Source organism: Suillus clintonianus, assembly GCF_016758775.1.
Source record: "Suillus clintonianus strain FC179 chromosome Unknown DEU56scaffold_51, whole genome shotgun sequence".
Lineage (NCBI taxonomy): Eukaryota > Fungi > Basidiomycota > Agaricomycetes > Boletales > Suillaceae > Suillus > Suillus clintonianus.
The window spans coordinates 78,464-96,798 of NW_024539275.1; the positions used below are offsets into that span (position 1 = coordinate 78,464).

The 18,335-nt window shown below is 50.0% G+C and overlaps 7 protein-coding genes across 7 annotated transcripts; 3 read left to right on the forward strand and 4 right to left on the reverse strand.

Moving 5' to 3' along the window:
* Window positions 1–58: 58 nt before the first annotated feature.
* DEU56DRAFT_442318 (multi-copper oxidase laccase-like protein) lies at window positions 59–2,502 on the reverse strand. Its single transcript, XM_041346243.1, has 7 exons — window positions 2,198–2,502; window positions 1,880–2,149; window positions 1,644–1,823; window positions 1,530–1,596; window positions 1,379–1,473; window positions 529–1,321; window positions 59–474 (listed from the first exon to the last, which is right to left on the reverse strand). Exons 1-7 carry the CDS (start codon window positions 2,292–2,294, stop codon window positions 159–161), a joined length of 1,818 nt encoding a protein of 605 aa, XP_041206908.1. The 5' UTR covers window positions 2,295–2,502; the 3' UTR covers window positions 59–158.
* Window positions 2,503–2,589: 87 nt separating this feature from the next.
* Window positions 2,590–4,794, reverse strand: DEU56DRAFT_812266 (glycosyltransferase family 33 protein). Its single transcript, XM_041353601.1, has 9 exons — window positions 4,535–4,794; window positions 4,294–4,484; window positions 4,094–4,242; window positions 3,955–4,044; window positions 3,832–3,904; window positions 3,309–3,780; window positions 3,146–3,260; window positions 3,019–3,094; window positions 2,590–2,967 (listed from the first exon to the last, which is right to left on the reverse strand). The coding sequence occupies exons 1-9, from the start codon at window positions 4,767–4,769 to the stop codon at window positions 2,758–2,760; spliced, it is 1,611 nt and encodes a 536-aa protein (XP_041206909.1). The 5' UTR covers window positions 4,770–4,794; the 3' UTR covers window positions 2,590–2,757.
* Window positions 4,795–6,987: 2,193 nt separating this feature from the next.
* On the reverse strand, window positions 6,988–9,037 carry DEU56DRAFT_757336 (uncharacterized protein; the record flags this gene model as incomplete). The annotated part of the gene is made up of 5 exons (XM_041350119.1): window positions 6,988–7,032; window positions 7,097–7,964; window positions 8,014–8,341; window positions 8,405–8,542; window positions 8,995–9,037. 5 exons carry the CDS (start codon window positions 9,035–9,037, stop codon window positions 6,988–6,990), a joined length of 1,422 nt encoding a protein of 473 aa, XP_041206910.1.
* Window positions 9,038–9,651: 614 nt separating this feature from the next.
* Window positions 9,652–13,310, reverse strand: DEU56DRAFT_981691 (uncharacterized protein). The gene is made up of 3 exons (XM_041359855.1): window positions 12,972–13,310; window positions 10,068–12,916; window positions 9,652–10,018 (listed from the first exon to the last, which is right to left on the reverse strand). Exons 1-3 carry the CDS (start codon window positions 13,030–13,032, stop codon window positions 9,995–9,997), a joined length of 2,934 nt encoding a protein of 977 aa, XP_041206911.1. The 5' UTR covers window positions 13,033–13,310; the 3' UTR covers window positions 9,652–9,994.
* Window positions 13,311–13,643: 333 nt separating this feature from the next.
* Window positions 13,644–14,625, forward strand: DEU56DRAFT_739581 (scaffold protein Nfu/NifU N terminal-domain-containing protein; the record flags this gene model as incomplete). The annotated part of the gene is made up of 3 exons (XM_041348745.1): window positions 13,644–13,857; window positions 13,915–14,486; window positions 14,533–14,625. 3 exons carry the CDS (start codon window positions 13,644–13,646, stop codon window positions 14,623–14,625), a joined length of 879 nt encoding a protein of 292 aa, XP_041206912.1.
* Window positions 14,626–15,566: 941 nt separating this feature from the next.
* DEU56DRAFT_812288 (porphobilinogen deaminase, dipyromethane cofactor binding domain-containing protein) lies at window positions 15,567–16,824 on the forward strand. Its single transcript, XM_041353602.1, has 3 exons — window positions 15,567–16,081; window positions 16,132–16,142; window positions 16,190–16,824. Exons 1-3 carry the CDS (start codon window positions 15,620–15,622, stop codon window positions 16,734–16,736), a joined length of 1,020 nt encoding a protein of 339 aa, XP_041206913.1. The 5' UTR covers window positions 15,567–15,619; the 3' UTR covers window positions 16,737–16,824.
* A 289-nt stretch (window positions 16,825–17,113) lies between these two features.
* On the forward strand, window positions 17,114–17,984 carry DEU56DRAFT_973199 (ubiquitin-conjugating enzyme/RWD-like protein; the record flags this gene model as incomplete). Its single annotated transcript, XM_041359510.1, has 8 exons — window positions 17,114–17,200; window positions 17,255–17,331; window positions 17,385–17,489; window positions 17,540–17,560; window positions 17,618–17,710; window positions 17,770–17,780; window positions 17,835–17,886; window positions 17,946–17,984. Exons 1-8 carry the CDS (start codon window positions 17,131–17,133, stop codon window positions 17,982–17,984), a joined length of 468 nt encoding a protein of 155 aa, XP_041206914.1. The 5' UTR covers window positions 17,114–17,130.
* Window positions 17,985–18,335: the final 351 nt, after the last annotated feature.

An 18,335-nucleotide genomic window follows, 5' to 3' on the forward strand; every position in this document is an offset into this window, starting at 1 on the left:
GTATCACGAGTCCTCTCTCTCTCTAGCCTGAGGTGCGCTCAACCGTCACCTTCACTTTACGTTCAACCGTTCGAGGTGCATCATAATTCTCTACACAATAATTGTTTAGTGCGCATGACATCCGAGACGGTATGAGCACGCCCAAAGACTCTGCACAACTAGGTAGCCACCAGCCCCCCGCTCTGCTGTCCACATTGGTTACTCAGGTAAGATGGTATTTGCAGCTGCTGGATTTGGCTCGGTAGACTTGCAAACTGCATCAGCATCCCTGCAGCCATGTGCCAGCCAATATGACAGTGGAACGCCCAGAGCCCTGGATTGTCGGTGATGAAGCGGATGGCGACCCAGCTGTAGCCGGGAAGAGTCAAGGTGTCGCGTCTCGGGGGGTTGATCGTATTGAACTGCGACACCCCGGGCACGTAACTGCCACTACCTTCACCAATAATCCAAAATACGTGTCCATGAAGATGGAATCTACATAGGGCGTTCAAAAGATATTAGGACTGGTAATCAAACGGTGGCACGTACGGGTGGCTAGAATCATCGTAGTTATTCAGGATTAAGTCAACGACAGTGATATTATCGTTGACGATGACAAATTGGTTTGAGTCGAAGGCGGTCTGAATCCCGGCCTTTGACATCTGTAGCAGAGTAGGATTTGTGCTATCCCCCAGCCAACTCGTATCGTTCATGAATGCCAACGTTTGCGTTCCGCCAGATTGAATTGTTTGCTGAAAAGACGCGAAGACTACAACGGTCTCCGTGCTGTTGGGTGGGTTCATGGCAATTTGGGGTACGAGCATCGTGCTGTTGAGGTCGAGACAAAGAGCGGGGAATGCGTCTGACCAGTCTTGGGTGTTCGGTGTCGTTGGCGAGGCACCATATGTCATCGTAGCCATCACCATCGTGTTGAGGTTGGGATTACTGAGTTTGTAGCAAGTGCTCTGCATCTCGGCGCGTACGTTGTATGATCCTGCTGTCTGATTTGTGGTCAAGATAACCGAGTAGCGTTGTGCGACGTGTATGGGGACACGGTGCACATTCACAGGTGCAAGGGAGGTCCCATCTGCTTCAACCACGCTGAGCACGTGCGAGTCTACGCTAAACATGAACTCCGTCATCGTGCCCATGTTGATGAGACGAAGTCGGTAGCGCAAATTTGGTTGAAGATCCAACGAGGAATTGGTCATCTTCCCGTTGATGAGGCCGCTGTCCGGAGGAGGCTCAGCTCCAGGATTAGCCCCGCCGTAGTTTGAACCATCAATACCAGCAGCGCTCAAGTACTGAGTGAGCAATCCGGAAGACATCACATGATACCAATCTAAAGAAGAGAGTTAACCCCTGAGAACACAGACAAAAATAGAACATTGATACGAACCCGAAAGTATGACGAGAACCTCGCGGTCATACTGGCCGTAAATAGGCTCACTGGGAGAGTGAATTACAAGCGGTCCGTAAATACCATCTGTGTACCTTGTTTTGTTCGCATTAGTCTCAAGAAGAAAGTACCATGTGCTGCAGACGTTTACTGTGTAGATGCATGAGCATGATACCAGAACGTCCCATACTGGTTCGGATTAATGGTAAAACGATAGGCTGAATTCATTAGACACATAGATCATGGTCGCAAGAAACAAACTTACTGAAATTCATGCCCGGAGGGATAGGGCACTGTGTGATACCGTTGGTGCCGTCCATGTAGTTGGTCCCGTTTTGAAGTTGACCATGCCAGTGAATAGTGGTGCCGTTGGGCAATTGATTGAAAACGTTAACCACAAGCTCATCACCGCTATTCACCTCAACAAGAGGACCAGGGAATTGGTCTAGAATTCAGAAGTCAGTGGGTCCAACATCATGAGCATGGGGCAACGTTGCGTACTGTTCACAACCAACATAGATCTCTGGATACCATCAGGTGAACCGACTGCTTCAGATATGACGAATTCGTAGTATCTGGTTGTCGGTGTACTCGTAACAACAAAATTCGGATCGAGGAGAAACGAAGAGTTTGTCGTGACATAGCTCGAGCTTGACGTCTTTTTCAACCCCAATCCGAGCCCCAAACCAAGAGCCAAGGCAAGCACGACCAAAACGGCACAAGCTATAACTGGGATTATGAACAACTCGACGCAGAAGACCTTTCGACGACCTATTTGAAACTCTAGTTGGAATCAAATTATAACGCAAGTCTACGAACCTCGTCTGGTCCGGGTCTTGTTTAACGACAGACCTTCGTGCTTGGCTCTTGTTTCGATATCATGATCGTTCGAGCTACCCTCTTTCGATGGTGACATCAGGGTAGATATCGCCGTGAAAAAAGAGGTTGGCCCCTGGTATACAGTGAGGCGCTAATATGTGCCATGGATGCACGTTCGTAGAATCATTGACACGGGGCAGGGCACGAATCAGTGGTAAATCCATCTTTACGACGGGATTGAGGATGATCAAATTTAGACCGTTTCGCACACAATACGAGTCCAGCGACTTCCAAGTCTTGCCAAGTGGGAAAGACTTGGTCCGGACTCCGACGTCGACGAGCTTCAAGTTCTTGAGTTTTCGGCAACCTGTCGAATGCCGATGAACAACTTATGGCTGACAAGTCAAGAAAAGTGCTGTGGGCCAAGGCACGGGTGGCACGGAACAAGCATGCGATCATAGCATAAGACTGGTATTGCACAGAATGCAGGTAAATGGCAGATATAATCAAAATCCCATGCAAAACCCCGTCATCGGTCACTCCGAAAGTAGGCCCACAGTTCAACCAGATCGTTCTGCATCTCTCAGTACTAGGGGTTTCACAACGCAGTTCCAGTTCTCTGACCAAGAACCCCACTCCCAGCCAGCACCTTCTTGGTGTTCGTGATTATGGACACGATGCTCGACATTGAGTGGTGCATGGGATGCACGTTGCAAAGATGTCCGTAAAGTATCAAGTGCAGGTGACGAAGGAAAAGAAGTGAGCAGTGTCTATGGTACGTAGTCAGTCTCCATTGATGTCTTGGGGAGGATGGATCCTACCTCCAGATGCTCTGCAAGCTGAGACGCATTTTTGAAAACCAGGCCATTAACACCGTCTTTGACCAGTTCTGGAAGGCTATGATTGCGGCTATCAATATGACAAAGGTTTATGCACGCAGGTTCTCACCATGCAAAATCGAGGGCACAAACGGGGAGTCCGCATCCAAACATATCAACGATTTTCATTGGTAAGTCGAGCGCGGATGAACTTGAGTGTAAGGAGACACCCAAGTCAGCAGAGCCTAGATAATATTAGTTAACGAACTTGCGACCGTGTACAAACAGCTTACCCAGCAACAGGGGATAGTCTTCGGCTTCAAGCCATAAACTCGTGCACCTGACATAGTGCCAGTTTTTTTGCAAGAGCTCCACTTCTGCCATGTATCGTTCTTTGAGCGGCCCTTTGCCCGTGATGACCATCCATATGCGAGGCAAGGCTTGTCGGTCCTTTGGATCGCGTTTTGATAGTAAATTTTCATTATCTGTGACATTCACTTTGCAAGCACGAGCCTCATAGATTTTCAATGCCTCCAAGAGAATGCCAAAGTCTTCATCTGGTGTCCATGACGTACTACTCACTAACAGTGCTGGGCGATCTTTTCGAAGACTGGGCATACTCAGGGAGTTAAGAGCAGATGCGCGAGAAGCCACATACAGTGGAAGTCCGTGTACTTCAGTGAATTGGGTTGAGTAAGGCGGTGAAGCACTGGGGAGAAATGCTGCAAGTGATGGCGATATCGAGCGTCCTAACCGCAGGAAGAGCTACATCAAAGGTGTTAGATACTATTAGATACAGAAAAGTCATTGTCGTACCTCATGGACTTCTGGAGGTGGACACTTGTGAAAGTGGCTAGGTGGACGATCATGCAAGACTGCCTTGTGTCCTCTGAAACCAGTAATCAATAGTAAGTCAATGATGTAGACGATCAGACAAACATTAAGCCCCATTCCTGCACCAGATGGTCTCGCATAGCGTTTGTGACGAAAAGGTGAGCGTACGCAGAACTGCCGAATATCATCTCAAATCTAAAAGAGGATGGTAAAGAACGCTTGGCACAAATAACGATGAGCATACCGTTTCGCAATTTTGACGAGCGGATGCGTCTGTCCCAATTTCAATGCGAGTATGCTATAGCCGAGGTTATGCCAATCGATGATTACTTTACTTCCCATTATCCCTCCGACAAACCACACTAGGGCAAGAGTGGGAATACTTGGGGGATTCTGCAAAAAAACATTCGAGTGCTGAACGTTGCAGCTATGTTATATCCATACCTGCACCATGATAAACTCGGGCGGACGGGGTATGCCAAAGACTAGCGTGTATAGAATGGTGGCTATCTGGTACAAAATTTTGATCGGAGCCGCTAGAACGAAGGGGATCCGTGCAACAAACGGTGGCGGTTCTGAGAGGTAGGACAACCTGATATGTGGGAGGGAGGTTAGCGAAGGTATCGGCTTGGCGCCTGACGTGTCGAACGTCAGTCTGAACAGATTCAATACCAGCAGTTCTCACCTTTGTATCCAATGAGATAGGTGCTAAACTCCGTTTTAGCAAAGCTCTCTGCATGATACATCATTCGCGGGCTGCGTCCCACATCGCCTAACACGAGAATGGCGACCGAGCGCAATTTCGGGGTTTGTCGCACCTTCTTGAAGACATTGACGACAAGAAATACTAGGAGCACAAAGAAAGATAACGCTGCGAATTTAAAGAAGTAGTGAAATTCACGATTCTGGTCTGCTATCATTGCATTTGGCAAAAGGACATGGATGGCACAGCCACCAACAGCTTCATTCACGACCCCAGAGTACACGGATAAGTAGCATTTGTTGCTTACATAATACAAGATGGGGAGACATGCTTGCATCCATAAACCCTGTCTATGATACAGACAATAAGATACATTTTATAAGATATCCGTATGAGTGCAATGAGATGATGAATAGGAAGCATAGCAAGTGTGAATGTGAATGTGATTACGTGAATGGGTGAGGATCAGTGATAGAGTCAGAGGCTGTATGGTGAAAGGGGGCGGGGGAGGTCAGCTAGGTATGGGAGCGGATGGGCAGACGAGTAGGCGTGGGAGATTGTGAAGAGTGGTGGCGAAATGCGATGGGAGATGCGGCGAGAGACAGGGAGAAGCGGTGGGAGCTAGTGTGGTTGAAGGCGGCGGGTGGGTGCAACATGTAACGGATGGGGTATGGGTATATTTGCACTGCGCTTCCGACTGAAATCATAGGCTCTCTTCCCTTCAATGTGCACGTTGCTGAGCACACGGGCGCTAGAAACACTCAAACAACATTGAAGAAGGGGGTCGATGTCGATAAGCAGCACATAAGCGGCAGCTTCAGGCTCGCGACGGAGACGACTATGGAGCTCGGAGATGTGCCTATATGGGCATGTCAGGCGCCGACTCGCGAAAATCGCAAACAAACACACCTGCGCAAGTCTCTGTCCCTCGGATAAAACAACGAGGCAAGACTGCAGACCCTCAAAATACCACTGCCTTTCGAGCCAGGCGAGGAGGTGATGATTCCAAAAGCGTTTAAATGTGTGGTTGAGGCTGTCATCCCATGGGCTTGGAGCATGCGAGAGATGGAAGGCCCAGTTTTGACATGAATAGTTGAGAGCGCCAGATGTTGGTTGACTCCGTTCCCGTGCGTCTTGTGCGAATGCCATGAAGGCTTTCATAGCACGTAAGATCTCCGTGTCTGGCGGAAGACGACCTTGTGGTAATGCAGAGGCGGAAACAGAAGTGGAAGCGGAGGCGGAGTGATCTTGGGTCCTTGATGCCAGAAACGCCGGAAACATCAAGAAATCGGGCAAGCTCCTGAACAGCTGGATTGCTTGAAAAGCAGGCAGCGTGTGAAATTCTGGAATGATTGTGTACTCTCTGATGGCTCTGAATGTGCTCGAGAATTCTTCCATTGTTGCCCACACAGACGCTTCGGGAGTCGACTGCCAGTCTCGACCATCCTGGGTCTGCAGCCAGGCACGCCCGTCTTCGCTCTGTAGCCATTCTCGCCCACTCTGGGACTGAAGCCAGTTTGGCGCGCGCTGCCACCGGACATCGCTGAGCTGGTTCAACCTCGAGGCTTCCTCGATCAGAAACAACCTCGCGGCTTCTGCCATGTGGTCCTGCAGCCATGTTCGCCTAGCTTGATTTTGCAGTTGTGTTGGCCTAGCTTGCGTCTGCAGCCACATTTTCCCGGGTTCAGACCGCAGCCACGTTCGCCCAAGGTGGGACTGTAGCCACTCCTGACCACTCGACGTATGTAGCCATTCTCGCCCACCCTGGGATTGCAACCACTCTTTTCCGCCGTATGACTGTAACCATATTTGCCCGTCCTCGGACTTTATCCACTCTCGTCCCCCCGGGGTATGCAACCACACTTGCCCAGGCCGGGCCTGTAGCCACTCTTGCCCGGGGTGGGTCTTCAGCCACTCTCGCCCACCCTGTAGGAGCAGCCACACTCGCCCTCCCTGGGTCTGCAACCAGTCTTCTCCACCCCGGGTCTGCAACCAGTCTCCTCCACCCTGGGTCTGCAGCCAGTCTCGTCCGCCCTGGGCCTGTAGCCAGTCTTGCCCATCCAGGGTCTGCAGCCAGTCTAACCCGTTTTGTGTCAGAAGCCAGTATCGCCCGCCCTGGTTGCGGAGCCAGTGTCTTCCGCTCTGGGTCGGGAGCCACTCTAACCCGTCTTGGGTCTGCAGCCATCCCGACCCGTCCTGAGCCTGTAGCCAGGCAGACCCGGACTGGGTCTGCAGCCAATCTTTTCCGTGCTGGGTTTGCAGCCAGGCACGTCCGTCCAGGGTTTCGAGCCAGAACTGTGAATCCGAACTGCGATCTCCCCGGAGCCATAGCAAGCTTTGAAGAACTTGCATTGGCTCCGGTGGCTGGACAACAAAGGCTAACGATTGTTTTAAGCTCTGGGGGTCATGGGGTTGCATAGCTTGACTTTGCTGGCTCAATGCTGAGAGGGCATTAAGGAGGGTCGTGCTTTCTGGAATGTCTTGCATCATCAAGCGCAAAGATGACTGTGCGAGTAGGGCGTGGGGTGGAATGATATCTTGTACTTCAGGAAGGCTGCAGTTTGAGGGGTCCGAAGCGTAGTCACGAACGGACGAATGACAAATATTCACAGGAAGGTGGTTGTCGATAGGAATTTCCATGATTGGCCGTAACTGCACTAGTACTTCCTCAACATCACTGCCCTGACCAGGCCCGAGAAGTTTCGAGAGTTGTGGGATGGATAGAGGGTCTTTAAGGGTAGCAACAATGGACAATTGCTGATATGCCCGCTTGGGGTTGGCACATGTGGAAAGGATAAGGTCGTATAACTCGTACACCTCCGTTCCTGGTAGAAAGTCGCATTTTAACTCGAGGATGAGCTGAAAGCGATCACGGGGGTCTTTGTATCCATCGCAGACGATAAACTTGATCATCGTAGATGCCACGATGAAACGTCTGCCGGTTCGGCTAACAAGCCGCGCAAGTTGATCCCTTGTTGGTGGAGGGAAATCTAGATAGCGAAGTTGCAACTGTCTGAAGGAATAATCCAAGAAAGTATAGATGTCTTGGTCGACATCTGTTCCGTCTAACGAGATGATGGTGGCCCCCGGTATCTCGTCCGCAAGCCGCACCTCTAATTTCTGGATGGCTTCACGGATATGTGCTTCCAAGCGACTTGTGAGTAGAATGTGGATTACGGGGAGATTAGGTTCACGAAGGGCTTGACCAAGCAGGGAGATGAGATCAGCAAGCTCGGTTTCGGACGTGCATTCATCAATGGCGTCAATAACAAATACCAAGGACTCCTTTAGTCTGAAACGAAGTCTCCGGAGAGGTTGCAGAAACAGCGCATTCATCTGTTCGCGAAGTGACTTGTCGGGGCCTAGAAGAGCGGGATCCTTGTGTATAGATCTGTTCACGTCCTCCCGGACGCTTGGAAAATTGATAGCAAGCTGATAGGCAAGCGTCGCAAAAAAATAACCAGTCGTGCACCGTGTGGTGTGCTTGCGCGAGAAAAAAAAACGATCCAGCGAGCCGCCTCTCGTTAGTTGCGTGGTCTGAAATGAAACTGAGAGCTCTCATCCTCTCAGCCACGGTGAACGCGACGGCAGACTTTCCAATGCCTGCCATGCCATGCAACCAAATAAGTCGGTTCTTCTCCCGGTTGTCTAATAATCGGTGGATGTTGTTGAGAAGGTTTACCCTGGTCCCTTCCAAACATTTCGGATGTGGCTGGCGTTCGGGGGAGTCATATTCAGCACCTTTGACAGCGACCTGGGACAGCTTCTCCAACGTTTCTTCAGATGGAACTATTAATGATGTTAGAGAGCAGGAGATGGGCCCCGGATGGGGATAAGAAATAAAATGCTGACTCATCAATGTACGAAAGTGACCGAAGTAAAAAATGCACGTGACTAGGCTGGAAATGTTGCCACTGGCAGTGGCAGACGCAAAATTAATGTGCGTAGCGCCCGTCTTCAAACGTCTCGAAAGGTGCAGCTGCACGGATCCTGATGAATAACAAGGATAAGAACGAAAAAATGAGGTTGAGTATGTGTATGAATGTTTCAAACGCCTCTCCCGTGAGGATGACGGGGTAAGGTAGCGGCGAACGCGGTCGTAGTGGTCCTAGGTCACCTACCGGGCAGCTATGGGCAGGAGGTTCAACAATCAAAACAAAAAGGAGAAAACAAAATTTGATGGAAGGTTAGAAAGGCCTAGGACAAGTGGGGTATACTCGGATAGCGTATACGGGGCTGGAGTAAAAAAGGGACTGTAGAGTTGATCTATAAGACTGAAGGGACGTATAGTCAAGGATTGAAGGGACGTATAGTCAAGGACTGAAAGGAGGATAGGAGTTATTTTTATTCCATCTACATCTGGAGCTGAGTAATCTTTGGAATGTACGGCAAGTATGTATCCCGGACGGGGCATACTGTATTACTGGTATTACTCTATGTACCCGGGTACTTGTCAGTGAACTCCCGCGCACGAGCCACTGGCATAATCAAAACAGACGCCGACTCGACAGTACTAGTGCACCTAACGGCCCGGTCACAATTAACCGCTGTTGCAAGCTCGACACGACTACTATGTACATACTAATTTTGTGTGTAACCTACAGGTCTACCTATAGGCAGACTTCGATGTACTACCTCATACTACTGTCAATATTTGATCAAATCATCACTCCATATGTAGACAAATCATCACAAATTCCACATCTACCATATGTAAGGACCAGGCGTTTGATCCCGCGGAACCAATTCGCGTCACCTCCATGTGCACGCTCCACTCGAGATTTTCCACTCTGACTCACGCGTGTACCCCAGTCAGGCTTGGCGCTCCAATTGTGCCCCTTTCATGCCCTGGTGCGTTGTGATCCCTCCCAGTTCAACTTCCTTCGTCATGGCGTCCTGCTGCTCCTTCCACGGCATTGTTGGCATTGTGCCTCTATAGAGATAGAGGACGGTTGCAGCAATCTTACTGTCTCCGTTCTCACTTTCGGTGGTGGAACTGCGCCGCCCGATCATGTCAATATTAATGCTCGCATGATTACCGCAATTGCAGGTGATGAGACCGTCGTCCGCAGGCGAGCGGATCACTTGTAGAACATATATAAAATTTCAAACCTGTTTCTTATTCCATTCGCGTGCAGAGGGCATTGCCATTATGCGTGGACACGGAACACAAACAGACGAACTAAGGGTGTACAGGAGAGCAAAACAGTGGTCCGTTGAGCGTGTGGTGAATATTGGTAGCAGTTATGGAGAAAATGCTGCATTCCCGCCAGTGCAATCGAAACGGGGACGATGAAACAATACATGTTTGTGCCCGTCCGTGTCCTGGGAGCGTTAAATATGCTTGAATGAGAGAAAAATACATATACACGACTTGAAAAACGTGGCAGAAAGAGACTCAATATCAACATAAAACCGACAGCTTCAGACTCGTAACTGGGATCACCTGGGAACCTTGAGATGTTCCTACAGGCGCAAGTCAGGTGCTGAGTCGCAAATACTGTTAGAAACACACCTTTGCAATTTTCTGTCCGTCGGATAAAACAACGAGGCAAGGTTGCAGCCCCTTCAAACACCACTGCGCTTCCAGCCAGGAGAGGAGATGATTATTCCAGAAAGCATTGAATATATAGTGGAGCCTGTCGTCCCATGGATTCGGAGCTCGCGAGAGATGGAAGGCCCAATTCTGACATGCATACTTCAAAGCCTCTGAAGCTGACCGAGTTCTTTCCCGTGCTTCGCTTCCAACCACGGCAAACGCCGCCATAGCATGAACGATTTTCATGTTTGGTAGAGAACGATCTTGAGGAAACGCAGAGGCGGAATGTTCGAGGTGCCTTAACGCCAGAAATGCTGGAAACATCAAGAAATCGGGCAAGCTCTTGAACTGCTCGATCACTTGAAAAGCCGGCGGTGGCAATTCTGGGATGGTTGTATACTCACGGATGGCTTCCACCGTACTGAAGAATTCTTCCATTGCCACCCAGACAGACGCCGAAGGAGTTGACTGCTGTCCTTGATCATGACACGTCTGCAGCCAGGATTTCCCATCCTCGGTCTGCAGCCATTCTTGCCCACCTTCAGACTCTAGCCACTCGTGTTCCCCTCGCCACTGAACATCTTTGAATTGGCTCAACCAGCGAGCTTCCGCATACTGAGTCTGAAGCCACGCTCGCCTGGCCTGAATGTGCAGCTGCGTTGGCCTTACCTCGGACTGCAGCCACGTTCGCCCAGGCTGAGACTGAAGCCACTCTCGCCCGCTCCAGCTCTGCATCCACTCTTGCCCGCTACCGGTCTGCAGCCACTCTCTCCCGCTCTGAGTCTGAAGCCACTCTTGTCCGCTCCGGACCTGCAGCCACTTTTGGCCATCCTGGGTCTGCATCCATTCTCGCCCCCCCTGAGTTTGCATCCACGCTCGCCCAGGCGGGGCCTGCAACCAATCTCTCCCGCGGGGGATCTGCAGCCAGTCTCTCCCACTCTCGGTCTGCAGCCATACTCGCCCACCCTGAGTCTGCAACCAATCTCGTCCGCCCTGTACCTGCAGCCAGTCTCGCCCGTCCTGTGTCTGCAGCCAGTTTCGTCCGTCCTGGGACTGCAGCCAGTCTCGTCCGCCCTGGGTCAGCAACCAGTCTCGTCCGTCCTGAGTCGGAAGCCAGTCTTGCCAGCCTTGGATCTGCAACCAATGTCTCCCACCCTGGGTCTGCAACCAGTCTAACCCGTCCTGAGTTGGAAGCCACCCCGACCCGTCCTGAGTCTGCAGCCAGGCATGCCCGCCCTGGGTCTGCAGCCAATCTTTTCCGTGCTGGGTTTGCAGCCAGGCACGTCCGTCCAGGGTTTCGAGCCAGAATTGTGAATCCGATCCGCGATCTCCACGTAGCCATAACAAGCTTTGAAGAACTCGCATTGGCTCCAACGGCTGGACGGCAAAGGCTAACGACTGTTTTAAGCTCTGGGGGTCATGGGATTGCATAGCTTGACTTTGCTGGTTCAATGCTGAGAGAGCATCAAGGAGGGCCGTGCTTTCTGGAATGTCTTGCATCATCAAGCGCAAAGATGACTGTGCGAGTAGGGAATGGGGCGGTGTAATGTATTGTACTTGAGGAAGGCTGCAGTTTGAAGGGTCCGAAACATAGTCACGAACAGACGAGTGATAGATATTCAAGGGGAGACTGCTGTCAGTAGGAATGTCCATGACGGATCGTAGCTGTACCAATGTCGTCTCGACATCCCTTCCCTGGCCAGGCCCAAGAAGTTTTGAGATCTGTGACATAGGGAGAGGGTCCGCAAGGGCAGCAACAATGGACAAGTGCATGTATGCCAGAGCGGGGTCAGCACACGTGGCAAGGATACGGTCGTACAATTTGTACACTTCCGTTCCCGGTAGAAGTTCACTTGTTAGCTCGAGCATGAGCTGAAGCCGATCGCGGGGATCATGATATTGATCATCGATGAACTTCATCATCGTAGACGCCACGATGAAACGCCTGCCCGCTCGGCTCGCCAGCTGCGCAAGTTGATCCATCGGTGGCTGCGAGAAACCGGGATGGCGATTTTCAAGCTCTGTGAAGGAGTGCTGCAAGAATATGCAAATGTCACTGTCAACCTTTGTGCCGTCTAACGAGATGGTGGCAGCAACACCAGCCCTAGAAACGTCCATTGGTATCTCGTCCACCAGCTGCACCTCTAATTTCTGAATTGCTTCACGAATATGCGCTTCTAAGCGACTCGTAAGAAAAATGTGGATCACGGGGAGACGAGGTTCACGAAGAGCTTGGCCAAGCAGGGCGATGAGATCAGCCAGCTCGGTTTCGGATGTGCACTCATCAATGGCGTCAATAACAAACACCAAAGACTCGCTCAGTCTGGATCGAAGTGTCCAGAGAGGTTGGAGAAACAGCGCGTTCATCTGTTCGCGAAGTGACTTGTCGGGGCCTAGAAGAGCGGGATCCTTGTGTATAGCTCTGTTCATGTCCTCACGGACGCTTGGAAATTTGCTAGCAAGCTGATAGGCAAGCGTCGCAAAGAAATAACCAGTCGTGCGTCGTTTGGTGTGCTTGCGGGAGAAAAAGAACGTTCCAGCGAGCCGCCTTTCGTTAGTCCCATGGTCTGGAATGACACTGAGACCTCTCATCCTCTCAGCTACAGTGAACGCAACGGCAGACTTTCCAACGCCTGCTGTGCCATGCAGCCAAATGAGTCGATTCTTCTCTCGATCGTCTAAAAATCCGTGAATGTGGTTAAGGAGGCCCACCCTGGTCCCTTCCAAACATTTCGGATGAGGCTGGCGTTCGGGGGAGTCATATTCAGCACACTTGACGGCAACCTGGGACAGCTTCTCCCAAGTTCCTTCAGCCGGTAGAGGGACTGTTAATAAGGTCAGAGGGAGAGGGGGGATAAGATAAGATATGTAAATACTGACATAAATCCTGAGGCGTTGATAATTGTTTGTAGCGGTGATCCATATCATTTAAAGTACTCATGAGAATATTGGTTGAGTTTCTCTGCTGTAAATTGGATCTTGAGACCGGGGTTGAGCTGTGAACATGCGCCCGGGTCGTGAAGCGTTGATTTCAGACTATGCAATGAGCTAGGCAGCGAAACGGTCAAGGTGTGGAGTGATGGAGATAAAAATGTGTAAAGGTTGCGTGAGACCGAATGGATTATCCGCTAAAATATTGTGGAAAGCCTGCGGGATGGTAGTGGAATGTGTGAAACACTGAACGGGATGGCTAAGCTGATTACTACTTCATTAGCGCTGTGGTCCTGTGTTATTCTCGAACCCATCTTGTGTCTAAAATTGACACGATACTATTTTGGCCGACTCCGAGTCTTATTATGTAACCCCGGCCGGCATTCGGACAGACATGGCATTGGAACGCACTTGGAACAATATTTATATTTATATAAATTACACCCAGAACTCTTTTCTTGCAACACAGTGAACAAATGTAGCAAGAAAGTTCTACTCAGTGTAAAGTGTTTCCTGGAAATTCAATAAGGAATGTTCGACATTGCCATTGCCACCGTCACCGGCCGGACAGGCCGTGTAAGCGAGCGACTCGGAGTACCGACACATATACTTATGACCACCATGTCCCTTAGGCTTGCTTCCAGATCTATCAGAGCCCCGTCTAGCGTGTGCTCTACCTCGAATCGCACTATCGACCATGCTGTTCGGTCCTGGACAAGATCAATTTCTTCCACGCCTGTCCGCGCAGCAGTACATCGCGGGCCTACTCTCGCAACTGCCTCGGGCATTCACGCCCCAAAAGTTGCGCCATCGTTTGGCGTAGCACCCCCACAATGTTTGTCCCACTTGTTTGTTTCTGATTTCTTCCTGTGAATCATTGATGTATGTCCAGGTCGATCCATGTTCATACAGACGGAGACCACGCCCAACGACGATTCTCTTAAATTCATACCTGGCGTAGGTGTCATGGGCGAAGGAACAGCCGAGTTCCTTGACACGCGATCAGCGTTAAAATCACCACTTGCTATCCGTCTTATAGGCATTGAGGGTGTGAAAGCCGTGTTTTATGGACCAGATTTTGTCACAGTGTCAAAGGACAGCGAAAACCCGTGGGCGGTCCTCAAGCCAGAGATCTACTCAATACTTATGGAACATTTTTCTGCTGGTTTGCCACTTTTCCGGTCAGAAGAGGACAGGGAGGCAGCCGGACCTCAGGACACGCAGATTCTTGACACGGACTCTGAGACGGTAGCAATGATTAAAGAGCTACTTGAAACTCGTGTCCGACCAGCGATTATGGAGGATGGTGGTGATATAGAATACCGAGGGTTTAGTGACGAAGGCTTCGTGAAAGTTAAATTGAAGGGAAGTTGCAGAGGGTGCTCGTCTAGCGCCGTAACATTGAAGTCGGGAATTGAGAGGATGTTGATGCACTATATACCGGAAGTGAAGGGTGTAGAGCAGGTATGATCATTTTTATGGTGTTTGCCTCTAGCTGATGGCAAACCAGGTTTTGGATGAAGAGGAGGTTATTGCATTAGATGAGTTTGCCAAGCTCGAGCAACGGCTGGCGAACAATGGAAAGAATAAAGATTCTAAGTGAGTCACTTGTGGTATCAGTGGCGGATTGACGAGTTTACATGCACAGTATGGCTCCGTATATGTCCGTGTGAGAGCCTGCTACCTTACACTACTGAATATGACTCCACACCAGCGAGCATGAGACCAAGTTTAAGCAGGGCACGATCGTCGAATTAAAGTTTATCCTGAAGTTGTTGGTTAGCGGATATCAGTAATACTGGCCAATAAGTGTGCGTACGAAGCTCTTGTTGGTGCGCTGATCAATAATGAGGGCCGTACTCCGTGTCAGGGAGCACGGGAAAATCATGTTGTAGCAGGTTGTGCCAGTCCCCGACTCCAATGCGAGGGAACAGGATTAACCTGCTCTTGTATGAATTGTGGGCAAGGACTCTCCAATAGCGTACATGAAGCCGGTGCCCTGTGTCAAAATCTGGGTGGAATTTTGAGTTCCAGTCGTAATCTAAGGGAGTCAAGGGGCGATCAACCACATCGGGGTACTTCTGGTTGCAGAGAAGGATGCTGAAAGTACTCGTCTCCGAGGGGGCGTTTGAGGTGTGAAGGATCGGTGCACCCAGAGCCACATACTGCAATTATTGGTCTGTTCCGAGTTGGCCAACGGCTACAGTATGTGGACCATCCAACAGAACGATTTCTTTGATCAGCACGGCTCGATCTCATAAAAACAGAATCATAAGCTGCAAGAAAACCATAAACATCAACAGGAAGTGAGCTTTCGTCGTTTCCAGATGTACATGTTGTCGAGCTCAACGTACCTGGCGCTAGAAATCCTGAAAGACGTTGCGAATCATTTCTAGACTCCATTCCGTGCTCGATGCAGGCCGTCTTGGAAATGACGGCATCGATGATCTCGATAAGTGAAAGACGTCCGTGCACGTGAAGGGACGAAACAGACGAGTCAGAATATTGAAATATTGACCTGCGGAGATCACCCTGGTCCCGATATGGAAATCATTTAACGACCCATCTACACAGAATTGATAATCTATACACGCACCATGGCCTCAAGTTCAAGAACATCATTCGTGCTAGCTTCTCGCGCATCCAAACTCGCGCAGATCCAAACGAACATAGTCAGAGATGACCTCGAGGCCGCTTTTCCGTCCCTTTCATTCGGTACGTCATTTATGACGACTGAAGGCGACAAAAACCAATCCCAAGCGTTGTACCTACTCGGAGGGAAGGCGCTATGGACCAAAGAACTCGAGGTTGCATTGAAGGAGAATGTGGTAGATATGCTTGTGCACAGTATGAAGGATGTGCCCACGACCCTTCCGGATGGCTGCGAAATCGGGGCCATTTTGGAGCGAGAGAATCCTGTTGATAGTCTTGTGGTGAAGCAGGGCTTGCCCTACAAGGCTCTGGAAGATTTGCCGGAAGGAAGCGCCGTGGGTACGAGCAGCGTCAGGAGAGTCGCGCAGTTGCGGAGGAATTTCCCCGGCTTGGTATTTCTAGACGTCGTATGTTCTCGCAGCCCATAAGCACATCGCACACGCTAACTTATTCACAGCGAGGAAATTTGTAAGGTCTTGGATTTATTCTCAAGCTAAACTTAATATCAAAACCAGAAACACCCGCCTTGCGAAGCTCGATGCCCCCGATGGTCCTTATACAGCACTTATACTGGCCAAAGCCGGTCTTGTACGGCTAGGCATGGGGGATCGCGTCACGGCAGATCTCACCGCACCGACACTATTTCATGCCGTCTCTCAAGGTGCCTTGGCAGTTGAGATCCGCGCAGACGACCAGGAAGCACGGGAACTGTGCAAAACGCTGACCCACCAGGAAACACAATGGAAATGCCTCGCAGAGAGGGCTTTACTGAGAGAACTGGAAGGTGGATGTAGTGTTCCTGTTGGCGTCTCTACGTCGCTATCGCAGATTGATAAAAGCACTGGGGAATTCACGCGCGCAGTCCTCACGATAACGGGTTGCGTTACATCACTTGATGGTTCCGTCCACGTCCAAGACACCCTTTCGCAGGAAGTTGAGAGCATACAGGGCGCAGAGGAGCTGGGTAGAAAGCTTGCAGCGTTATTGATGTCGAATGGTGCCAAGGCAATATTGGACGACATCACAAAAGATAGACAGAAGAGAGCTAGTGAAGCAGAGTAGGCAGAAATGTTAGGATTGCAAGTTGATTTACATTTCATATACAATATCGTATGTACAACGAACGAAACGCACTTGTCGACAATTCGAATACACGTTTTGCGCCAAAGTGTCTCTTGCAGTTCAAGTACGCAAGATCATGATGAATATGAACCAGCAATCCTGAAGAGCAAGAATAATCATCTACCTTCCCGCGAGCGCCTGCAAGTCCCTGGATAATTTCGAGCAGCAGGTGACTCTAAAGCAGGAAGGAGTCAAAGACATTGAAGGGTAAAAAAAAGTCGGGAGCGTTTTTAAGGGAGGCGTTTCTTTGCACCTGTTTACATCTTTCCCGATCTGGATCACCTCTCGGTTAACCGGATAAGGACACATATCCTAGGCTTGAACTCGAACTGGCATGACCTCTATCTCGTCTCGCCGTTTACGCAAAGAGCTCAGTGAAATACAGACAGAAGGATGTCCGACAGGTACGTTTTCTCACATGCTGTACGTGCAGCTGACCAACCCACTGTTAATTACAGGCATCACACTACTCAGTGCTGACAACTTTGAGACGTGGTACTTCTCCATAGAAATTCTGGGAGAAAGTCTATACCAGGTCTGAGAGGTTCACTTTCGTGAATTATCGGTCCTTACAAAATTTATGGTCAGGGGGAGGTATTCAAGCTCATGTTTCGCTTTGACCCAAGCTACCCCATCTCGGCGCCTGCAGTACAGTTCGTCGTCAACCAGGAGTCAACGGCACCTGTGCACCCGGTGTGTATATCCACAGTTGAAGTTTGTGGTGATAACTGACCATTTGTTAGCATGTATACTCCAATGGACATGTGAGCTCAATTTTTGCTGACCACTCAGCGCGCTGTGTTATTTCTGACGCGTCGTAGATCTGCGCTTCTATCCTTGGAACGGAATGGTCACCAGTTCTGAGTGTCTCTGCTGTGTGTGTAACCCTGCAGAGTATGCTCGCGTCATGTAAAGTGAGTTTCTCCTAGGTATCCGCGATACAGTTCTTCTAGAAACATGATTTGTGTTACAGTCAAAGGAACGGTGAGCTCCCATCCCAATAACCGGTGTCGTCCATTTATAACGCGGACTCTGAAGGCCTGTAGATAATGACAGGTACGTTCGGTACGCACCCGATAATCCAAAGAAGGTACGTTTCGGCGCCCTGTTAGACGTTATTCAGGAACCTCTGAACTTTTCGGCATCTAGACACGTTTCCACTATGACGGTAAGCAGCCGGTGCACTGAATATGTCCGTCGGCTCACGGGATTTCTACTTCATCACACGATTAGATGATACGTATGTCTTCGCCTCAGTTGTCCATGTTCAATCATACTGACATTTGCTTTGATGATTAGGGTGTAGCAGTAGTAGTTGTTGGATATATCTTGGGCCTAAAGGCAGATGTTGTACTACTAAACCAAGGGGATCATCGTGGCAATGCGAGGAGTCATATTCCACTTCTTTTGGATATCATCATGGGATTTTTGCTATGACGAAGTTCGGAGCTTAAGACCCCACAGATGACGCTTTTAGACTCCGTGATCGCATGCTCGAGCTTGAGCTGATTGCGGCGCGCGTTGGACTGCAGAAGTCTG

Coding starts and splice junctions, on each gene's coding strand:
- DEU56DRAFT_812266 (XM_041353601.1), bottom strand. CDS start 4,769: ATGATAGCAGACCAGAATCGTGAATTTCACTACTTCTTTAAATTCGCA. Junction 4,243..4,293: donor CCGAGTTTATCATGGTGCAG/GTATGGATATAA, acceptor GTTTTTTTGCAG/AATCCCCCAAGTATTCCCAC. Junction 3,781..3,831: donor CACCTCCAGAAGTCCATGAG/GTACGACAATGA, acceptor CCTTTGATGTAG/CTCTTCCTGCGGTTAGGACG.
- DEU56DRAFT_812288 (XM_041353602.1), top strand. CDS start 15,620: ATGGCCTCAAGTTCAAGAACATCATTCGTGCTAGCTTCTCGCGCATCC.
- DEU56DRAFT_442318 (XM_041346243.1), bottom strand. CDS start 2,294: ATGTCACCATCGAAAGAGGGTAGCTCGAACGATCATGATATCGAAACA. Junction 1,824..1,879: donor ATCTATGTTGGTTGTGAACA/GTACGCAACGTT, acceptor TCTGAATTCTAG/ACCAATTCCCTGGTCCTCTT. Junction 1,597..1,643: donor CCCTCCGGGCATGAATTTCA/GTAAGTTTGTTT, acceptor TAATGAATTCAG/CCTATCGTTTTACCATTAAT.
- DEU56DRAFT_981691 (XM_041359855.1), bottom strand. CDS start 13,032: ATGAGTACTTTAAATGATATGGATCACCGCTACAAACAATTATCAACG. Junction 12,917..12,971: donor ATCAACGCCTCAGGATTTAT/GTCAGTATTTAC, acceptor CCTTATTAACAG/TCCCTCTACCGGCTGAAGGA. Junction 10,019..10,067: donor ACGGACAGAAAATTGCAAAG/GTGTGTTTCTAA, acceptor TTGCGCCTGTAG/GAACATCTCAAGGTTCCCAG.